Source organism: Lepisosteus platostomus, chromosome 6 (assembly GCF_059453375.1).
Source record: "Lepisosteus platostomus isolate fLepPlt1 chromosome 6, fLepPlt1.hap1, whole genome shotgun sequence".
NCBI classification, from domain to species: domain Eukaryota; kingdom Metazoa; phylum Chordata; class Actinopteri; order Semionotiformes; family Lepisosteidae; genus Lepisosteus; species Lepisosteus platostomus.
Genome location: NC_142616.1, coordinates 35,999,948 through 36,010,511, shown reverse-complemented (window position 1 = coordinate 36,010,511; position 10,564 = coordinate 35,999,948). Strand labels below are relative to the sequence as shown.

The 10,564-nt window shown below is 35.9% G+C and overlaps 1 protein-coding gene across 1 annotated transcript; it reads left to right on the top strand.

Annotated features, from left to right (window-relative positions):
* Window positions 1-4,054: 4,054 nt before the first annotated feature.
* Window positions 4,055-7,103, top strand: lbx1a (ladybird homeobox 1a). Its single transcript, XM_088635648.1, has 2 exons — window positions 4,055-5,057; window positions 5,526-7,103. Exons 1-2 carry the CDS (start codon window positions 4,733-4,735, stop codon window positions 6,008-6,010), a joined length of 810 nt encoding a protein of 269 aa, XP_088491774.1. The 5' UTR covers window positions 4,055-4,732; the 3' UTR covers window positions 6,011-7,103.
* The last annotated feature ends 3,461 nt before the right edge of the window (window positions 7,104-10,564 follow it).

Sequence of the window (10,564 nt, the reverse complement as noted above, 5' to 3'; positions counted from 1 at the left end):
GATGAAGAAATAATTTTGGACTACAGTAATATGCACAGTTGAAACAAGGCTACTTTAAACAAGAAATGGCTTTCAAATAGTAACCCGGACATTTTCGCTTTTATGCTGTGCATCTTGAAAGTCAGTTTAAACACCTAAGATGAAGTTACTTGTAAACCATAAAGACGTAGTCTGCAATTTACATCTAAGGAGTAAAAATTAATGGTCACAACAAACGCCCAAACCCTTTTTTTTTATTTTGAACCTGTATTGATCATTGTTAATACCCTACATATCACAAATTGAGATAGATTGTGCTCGCGCTCTCGCGGTGTAGGATAATTCTACATCTTATATATACAAAATAAATGTGTAAAGAGCTCAGGGGGTTTAACATTACCTGTTGAAACGCATTACAAATAAATATTTTGTAACAAGTCTGTAAATCGTTGTTAAAGAAACGTACATGTGACCGCTACAATGTGTATGAAAACCAGTGTATAGGATGTGGGAATGTGTATCCCACACCATCCATTTTTGAAAACGTCTGTTTCGTTTCCGATTAAAATATTATGGACACCTCATTTAATGTTTTGAGTAAGCAAGCTAATTTCTGTAACTTCAACGTCAAAGTAATAAGAAACAGTATGATAGGCTTATATTAATATAATATATGTTAGTACTCCACATGCCCCCCAAGCATGACTCCTTAATTCCTAGATATTTAAAGTAAATGAAGTGTTTAGTTTATGTCCTGTTAAGTATAAGTTACTACTGTACCTTCATAATTTGATCCTAGTAGCCTACTTCTAACAGAATGCATGAAGTTCCCAAGCGTACCACCGGGGGCGTTAATATCACAAAGAAGTCTTCGCAACCAACCACAAGGCTGCAATTAAATATCAAAACAGCATTGGTAAACAAATCAGATATGCTAACATTGCTGTTTGATGGTGAAAGCAATACATGTAAAGATCAGTGTGGGCTGTCTTGCCTGGTAATTTCGAAAACCGCTGGATCTATTATAATATTATCAAGCACTGGAAAACTAGTTTAACAGTCGACTGATGGCGGCACGATCGGGGCAGCTGAGGCTCATAAAATGTAATTTGTATCAGTTCATATAAAGTATGTCTAGAAGGATCTAAGTGAAACAAACAGAACCCTAAACATTCAGTACTCGTGATAACTTCATTAAAGCACATATGCGTTATTTTATAACCTTGCAATAAGCAAGAACTGCAAAGCCGACCATCTGTATTGCACCAATGATCAAAGATACCTTCACTGGCACATCCTTATACCGCATTAATCAGATCCTCGTTTTTATAGCCTGCAGTAAGATACAGTAGCTGTCTTTCACTTAAACCCACTTGTTTGATTCATGTCTTACCCAACCCTATCAACTACTCCGAGGAAATTATTTTATCTTTAAATGTATGAAGTAACATTTTTTACCTTATATTTATAATTATAATGTTCCACCAAGATAACGGGGTCCAGTGAGATATTTTCTAGTGTAATATAAATCAATCATTTCCATAGGATACAAAAGATTGAAACATCTGTTTTATTGTTCTATTTCTTTGATGTGTTTCCTGGGTTAATTATGCTAATACAAGAATATAAGGTGTGAATAACGCTCAATGACTTCAACTTTGCAACTAACAAAAACGCGTTGAAATCATAAGATTATTTACGTAGTACGTTCGTAAAAATAATTGTTTTCAGAATTCTAACTGAAATATACCTACAGGCACCTAAGAGTGAAATATCAAATAATATCCGAACATTTCGTCCTGCTGGGAGTTTCCCATTAGTTCAACAGGTAGCCTGTGAAAAGTTAAACCAACCCAGCAAAAAGAATAAGTTTCTATGTAGTCGAGAACCGATAGTAGAATTAAACGCTAAAATAAGTTTTACGTTGCTGTAGCACAAACATCGCACATGCTGCGCGAGTTTTCTTACAAGGGCTCGGTGCTTTAAAATCTTGGGGAAGATTTATTTTCAGGACGTCCTGTCTTCGTGTTATTTTGCTTATCTGTTGCGTTTAATTACAGGCTGTTAAGGGAATGCATTAAATGTGATTATGAAGGACACTCCCCCACAATGTCAGAACACAGTCTGCAATCAGAGCCGACATTCAGACTCAGAAACACTTGAAAGGACTTGCATTGCCGCCGCACCACCTACACTGTAGTATACCATCAAACCGCAGTCATTGTGTTTAGTTAAATAGCGCCTCTAGTGCGAGGAAAGACCTTGCAAAACCACTCAGTCCTGATTCTTATCATACAGTATATAATATACATTCTCTTATTTATTGTAATTAAACCAAGTGTTTTTCCTATAGCCCTATTTAAAATTACGTTATAAGAAATTGTTGTTTTGTGGCGCATTCCGGGTAACCGTAATTTAAAAATTACTCTGAAAGAAAAATAGCGTTGAGCACGACACATTCCAAATCCTTACCTAAACCACAGAATACGCCTTCTTAATTTACACCCGCCCTTTCAGAATGAGGAAGGAGAGAGATCATTGGGCTCTAAAGACTATCTCATAAATCATACGACGTTAGAACGCAAGATATGTTTATCTTTAACATAGAAAAATAAACGAATAGTCTTAAATTCATTAGTTGGGATAAGCAAATACTACGATAATATTTCAATTAAAATATTGTCAAGAATGTGACAATATATGTGTTTTCAATGTCAATCATTATAATTTGCTGAATATTTAATGGTGTTAAGGATGTTTTGCATTTATTATTAATATTAACTAGTATCCCGAAAAGCACAGTACAACTATTTTATATCAATATAAAACGTCCTTTTAAGATTAATTTAAAATGATGTTTATTTAATATTACATTATTTATATGGTTTTCACCCTGAAAATGTCATGATCTAAATACTGCGACAAATACTTTCCGTCCAGCAACCAAAAAGACAAAAAAATAAATAAATCGAATTTAAAACAAATAAAACTACGACATTAAATCGTTTGATATAACCGGTTAATGTCTCAAAACGTAGACTGCACATTCTAACAAGTACTTATTGCAATATGTCAAGTAAGGTACAGAATGAGCTTTCTAATGTTTTGCAGTATACAGAATACATATATAGCAGGCCTATATTTAAAGCCCATATTTAACCACGCAAAAGGTATGAAAATACGTGGTGTTCCCATCTAAAATTAAGAGGTCTGTATTAACGACCCAGTGCCCAATCGCCAGTATCTCGCATCACAACACACAAACGTGAGGAACCATGTTTTCAGATTGGTGGCATAGGAACCTGCTGGAATTATAAACCTCCGATTATATTTAAAATGCAGCTCCATAAATTAATGCAGAAGAAAAAAGAACAAAACCTAACCACAGTTTAGGGTACACATATACAGACTCACAGGCAAACACAAGCAAATAACAGAAACAGCAAGGACATGAGCATCTGGAGTTTTTAAGGGAGATGAAATATCTCCTTGATGCTGTTAGGTGGCCCTTTGCACTTGAATTATGGCACAGAGGATTTAGCTGAGCTGAAGGGGACTGTGCCTTCTCTTTCTTCTCCCTGTCCAGAAGTATTAGGAGCAGTGATATATATTGCCTGGCTCTACAGTGCCTTTATAAAACATGGGAGCATATCATCCAAACCACTCGCACAGGATTTTTATAGGAGAAAAGGGGCACTAAATAATGGTTAAATAACGCTAAAAGAAATTCGCAGATAAGCACATTTTGATGTATTTTTTCAAGTTCATCTCAAACAGAGTAGATTTTTTAAAAAATAGAAGCTGCTCCGCATTTACAATGGGGAGAACTGTAATACCGAGGTTTATGTTTTTATTCAGTTACACAGAGCGTGAATGCGCTAACATTACAAACGCGAGATTACATATCAAATCTGTTTAATGCATGAAGCAGATTCGGATAGCAGGTTATAAAGTGCAGGAATTTCAGTTTTAAAATTTTCGATAGACTACTAATTTATATCTTCGACAATCACTAAAAATGTATTAAACTACAATGAAGGAAAAATAAATACACATCAATTTTACTCACCTCAAATTTCGACTCGCTTCTTCAAACCGATAAAATGGGTGAAAGCGTAAAAATGTGACATTTAAGAAAGTCAATTTTGTTAAAATGTTGAAATAAATAACCAAAATGCGATGAAGATTAGATGTAATGCAATTTAAAATATATATTTATATATATGGCCAAAGAAATATTGTGCACAAAAATGACAAGAGCATAAAGCATTATAATTCAGCCGGGCTCCTCCTACTAGCCATGCCTTCTAATTAATGGAGCTCCCGACTTGCAAAAGCCTGCATTGGACAGCAACAGAGTCAAAGAGTGAAAGAGAGAGGGTGAAAGTGCCACTGGAGATAATTGATTACCTCCCAATCAACAATAACTTGTTAGCAATAGTCAATTGCCCCACTATTTTGGCTTCACCGGGCTCAGAGAAACACCATTGTCCCTCGGATTGCTAAACCTTGTGGAGAGCACATTCTTTTCCACGGAAACGTGAAAAAGTGGGGACTACAGGACTTTTTAAAAATCCATCTCTTACCTCGGAAGCGTAAAAAGGACGATTTGGTTGTTTGCAATTTCGAGCGTTTTTTTAGACGAGCACTCTGCCATCTCGGTTTTCACAACTTTTCCTGTGAGCAGTTGATTATTTTGGAGTGAAAAAATAAAATTAATAGAAGTTATTTTCGAAAGCAGCAAGGTTAAATAATGACTTCGAAGGAAGATGCAAAAGGTTCTTCGGTAGAAGAGAGAAGGCGAAGCCCACTGGACCATCTCCCACCGCCCGCAAATTCTAACAAGCCTCTCACACCTTTCAGTATTGAAGACATTCTCAACAAACCTTCAGTCAGACGAAGTTATACAATTTGCGGAACAGCGCACCTGATATCTGCCGCTGAAAAACACCCTCCTGCGGGTCTCCCCTTGTCCAGTCGGGCACTCCTCACCCAGACCTCTCCTCTCTGTGCCCTCGAAGAGCTGGCCAGCAAAACATTTAAAGGACTGGAAGTGAGTGTCCTTCAGGCGGCCGAAGGTATGCTGGTTTCATTATTCTTAAAAAGTACAATATAGCGAATATTACTCCCAATACCGTATTACAGTCTGGACCACTTACAGTAGTTTATATGTAGGCTATTTATTTTAGGATTTGTAGCCGTAACTGTGAAATATATGTTGTTTGATCCTTTATTTTTATAATAAAATCGACTGGTTTAAACGCGAATCGCTTTTGAAAAATTGTATTTGAATGTATATAGCAACGCATTACATTACAATTAAATATAGTAAAAAAAAGTGCAAGAGAAATGTAAACATCTTTAACGGATTTTATTTTAAAGTTTAATTAAATGGTTTATATGGTTTTTAGAAGGTAGATTTGATTTTATAGTAACACAAATACTGATTTCAGATTATATTTTACGTTTACATTTATATCTCGCTGCATACTTAATGTCAGGAAACAAAAAGGCATCTAATATTTATTTAATATGCGTGTTCGCAGGGAGGGACGGAATGACGATTTTTGGCCAGAGGAACACTCCCAAAAAGCGAAGAAAGTCCAGAACAGCATTCACCAACCATCAGATCTATGAACTGGAGAAAAGGTTTTTGTATCAGAAATATTTGTCTCCTGCTGACCGAGATCAAATCGCCCAGCAACTGGGGCTAACAAATGCCCAAGTTATCACCTGGTTTCAAAACCGCAGAGCCAAACTCAAGAGGGATTTGGAAGAGATGAAAGCAGACGTAGAATCAGCCAAAGCGCTTGGTTCAGTACCACTGGAGAAAATTGCCAAACTGGCAGATCTAGAGAAAAGCGCCGCTGGGACACTGGGCAATTCAAGATCCGAATCCCCAACGCTATCCAGTCACGGACACGAGACCCCTAACAAACTCCAAATGTCCCCTTCATCCCCGTTTACAGACCACGCTACCAGTCAAGAGTGTTCGGAAGATGAAGACGTGGAAATTGATGTCGATGACTGATTTTTTTTCCCGATTGTTGTTGAGTTTTTTGCCACCGTTATCTAGAATTTAAAGTGACTTTTATATGAAAAAGATATTCAAAGCAAGCATGAACTACACATTATATGCTGCGCCCGTTATAAAGTATATAGTTATAGTAACTTTATTCATATTTAACCAAGGCAGTTGTTTTCAATTAAAGCAATAAGCAGCACACATGCATACAGAAAAGGACAACGACAAGGGTCCGACTACTGACAGATCAGGTAGCGTTGATTTGTAGGGAATGGTGCAGTTGTGTATGGCTTCTATCAATCGATATAAAATTACTAACAAACAATACACAATGAACTACATTTTGGGGGGAAAAGATTTTATTTTTTTAAAGCTTGTTTGCTTAACATAACCTTGGTTAGAAAAGTCATAGATTGTGCGTTATTTTGATTGGGAAAAAATCGTCGAGCTTTAATTTAGGCTGAATTAAATTTAGCGTTTTGCATGTTACAGGTATGCACGTTTCTTTTTAACATTTTAATTTTTGTTCTTTTTTAAATTATTACCTTCATATTTGGAAGAAAATATAAATGTATTTACGTTTCCTAGGGATTACACCAGATCTCCCCCTTATTTAATTCTCCTTCATTCTTATATCAAACATATTATTTTCTGTTCTAATTTACTGCTATATAATTCTTTTATTATGAAAAATACGACCTACCTTTCGTATTTTTTTATGAAGGTGGTGCAAGAAAATGTTTTTACTTTATAGACTCTTGCATGATCAATAAAATAATTTAAATCGGTCTTATCAAAGATCTGGATTTCATAAAAAGATGTATAGTAACTTATTCCCGGAAAAAGACATCTCAATTATAAATTAAGAAAGTACTGATATTTAAATTACATAAATCATAAACGGTGTTGATTTACTTCCACTTAGGTATGTATAGACTCCTCTGTTTCAATACAATAAAGTCATTAACATTTTAATAGACTTCCTAGGTTTTGTATGATGCCTATAAGTGCCTTTTAAATCAGGACACTACGTAAAACCATTTTTATTTTTTGTCTTGGAATGTGTACATAAAAATGGAAATAAAAAATCGCAAACCAATTTTTCCAGTATTTTTTACATTTCGGATATTACTATCAAACTTAAAATGAAGGTTGTTATGATTATTACAGACTAGTTCGTGTCTTTAAAACTGAAAGAGCCATTTGTTCCTGACAAAACAGGGGGTTTAACATTGCCTTAGGATTAATGTAAAATGGTCTTTTTAACAATATCCTACATTTTTAGTTTTTAAACCAGAACAAAAAAAATGCTCTACAATTGTCTTATAAGAACGTTTAGCTTATTATAGGCTATATGAAATCATTTTTAAGCACGCACTAAAAGGCAACGGAGGGTGGTCTATTTTAACCCAAAACTGGCAGTGTAAGTATATGTAACAAAAAATCTTTTTTGGCATTATTCTTCTATTGTTTTCAGTAAAAATATACAAACCAGTGTTTTATCCCAGCGTCATTTCCCTTTTCAAGCTCTTAAAGCGTAACCTGCCTTCCTGACCCGGCAACGTGTGTTTTCCTATTCTGCACAAAATTTATGTGAGAAACACAAATCTGGTTCGGAGAATATAAAAAAGGGAAGATGCCAGAAAAAAACAGGGACTTTTGGGCCAGTTTCTCCGGGGCTATATAATCCTTCTTTGATAAAGGATGAGGCTATAATTTTTAGCGTAAAGCATGAAAACGGGGGACAAATGAGCAGCCTTCCCTGATGTGACAAGTGACAATGGGGCATGCACAGTCTCCCGCAGTTCTCAATACTGAGACAAGTGTGTCCCACTGCACAGAAAGGACACAAACGTTTGGAGGCCATATGGTTTTTGAATTTTCTTCACAATTTCCAGACAATTTGATGGATTGGGTTAACCCTCCTTTTAAACTGTTTAACTCCATTTTACAAAAGCAATAATGCATACATAGCCCTCCTCTTCACGAGGGCATCTGTGCCCATTAATGTCGACTCTTTTCTTTGCCTTTTTTTAACTTGGCATTTTGAACAAGTCTATGAATTACAATGAAACCCACTCTCTTTTTTGTAAAGCACTTGTCTTTCTCCCTTTTTGGGCTGGAAATAATATGTTTGACTTTTGTCCAGAGAATTTTTAAAAAGCGCTACATCTTGTGGCGAAAGTGTTTTTCATGCTAAGTAGGGGAGTCGTAAAATGTTGAAATGGTGACATTTATGCGAGAGTCTGGTAAAGGATTCTTTTCTTTTGTTTGTTTTCTTTTTAGCTTTTCTCTTTTTATTTTCTTTGTCTTTCGGAGGTTTAATGAGGCTGAAAACATGATGATTCAAGAAAGAAAACGTGAAAGAAAGAAAAGGCTTCTGTGCTGAACAGAAAGAGTCGGAGTTAATTTTACCTCCAGTGTTTTTGTTTGAAAGGAAATTGAAGCCACACGGACGGGTTCTCTCACACGTGGGAGTTACTAAATTTTTTGTGACTTACCCTGTTTATTCCTTCTGCGTTTCTTTTCATTTTTCCAACTAAAAAATGGGTAGTTTTTAAAAATTATTATTCTAAAATCCGATGTATTGCACTCGTCGCAATGTTCACACACATGGGCATCTACTTCAGCATATTGTTTTTATGCTGTACTATCTGTTAGAGCCGTTTCGTTCTGCTCTACGGTATGCCATTTACTGTAAATAAAATGAAATGAAAATGTCCTCAACCTATATCTTTCTGTAGCTTTTTATTAAAAACACGATAAGTTGATTATTATCATCATCGTCGTCGTCGTCGTCGCCGTCCTTTCTAATAGGCCAACCATCCACCCTTCAAAATAGTCAAGACGACTACTGGACGCAAAGAATAATTTAGGCAATTCTTTTCTAAAAATGCCACACAACAAAAGACCTGCTTGTTAAATACAGTATGATCTCTTATATGACGAATTTCTTAAGGACTGTTAATTCTAGGGTCTAAATGTGTGCGCACGGATTTATTAAATTCGCATTACTTGCTGGTTTAGAAAAACAAATCTCCTAAATTAAATGTACAATGTTGCGGAGAGACTTCAGAGAGATGATTTTTCCAGTACTCGTCCAGGTACTGATGTTCGGGAAAAACAGAACTGTGGGCAAGAGGTAGAAGAACATATCACACTTATTCAGCATCACGCAGGCCCGTTGAGCTTCGCACTTACTGCGCGGACTGGGGGGAGGGAGAGGCAGATGTACTTGCACGTCGTGTTTATAATGACGTTTAAATAAATACGCTAAAGGCTTGGTCAAGTAAACAATATGAAGTAAACAACAACGTCGCTGTAGACGTGCACTATTACTTTTGCGTCAATTATACATTTGCTTTATGAGATGCTAGGGACCGTTTGAAGGTTTGTTGTTACTAAACCGCCATGCAGTTTAAAAAGCAGGCCTAAATGATTTAGTTTATGACTGAACTAACATGTAGACGCAAGGTAGATACAAAAATATAAAATAAAAGCTTCATGTCCTTGACATAATCCCGCTTATCCCGGGATACAGAAAACACAAAACACAGCCGTTTAAGACAGACATCACTGTAACATACCTTAAAACGACCACAATTCGCATGGGTGTAAATGGCATTAATTTTGCAGACGCGTTTAGCCAGGGCACATTAAACTAAAACACTTTCTTTTAAAATTGCAATCAAGTTATATAGGGCAAAAAGTAGAGGGATATAATGAAGCTAATGTAACAACAACATAACCAACTGAAAAAAACTATACTCTTCATATTTTTATTAAATGGAACCAAAAAAGAAAAATACACCTGCAAAAACACATTATGCGTTTATAAATGCTTCTAAAGAATGCCTATTTATATTCAGAATTGATTAATAATTCTAATCGAGTGAATTTATTTATCATCTTTGGATTTTGAAGTGGTGTGGACACCAAATCAAGTCACTTTACGGTATGACGTATCCGTAGCGAATGAAAAGCCAAAATGCGGAACACAAACTGCATGCTATTATCAGCAAAGGCTGAGGTGGGTTGAGTCACAGAATTTCAGTTCCTTATTTTATGAGGTGTCAGAGATGATGTCAAACGTGGCAACGATAACTAATACTACAATCTGAGGGACCAGAACGTGGTAATTAATCCCAAAGACTTAAGTGTATTTTAGTTCAGGAGAAAAAAAAATCACTAATTCAATCGTCCGGAAAATTGAAGTTTGATGCATGAGTCCCTGCTGAAACCATAGGTTCCTTTCTCCCGCTCTCCCTCTCTCTCCCTCCTTTCCTTTCTCTGGGTCTTGGGGTCGAGTTGGGTCTGGTGTTTATTTTAGTCCAATATTTAGACCTCCAAAAAATTAGGGAAGATTCGACCTCAGAATTGCTTTCACGTATTATGCAGATTCTGCTCATTGCTCAACAAAACATTTTAGGCGAAAAACATTAAAATGCCACAATTAACCTCTGATGTCAAATTACAGTTCCCAACATTCAAAAAAGTGTTTTGTGGTGTATTTTTATACTTCCGAATAATTTACTCTACATAATAAGAAAGACTAATACT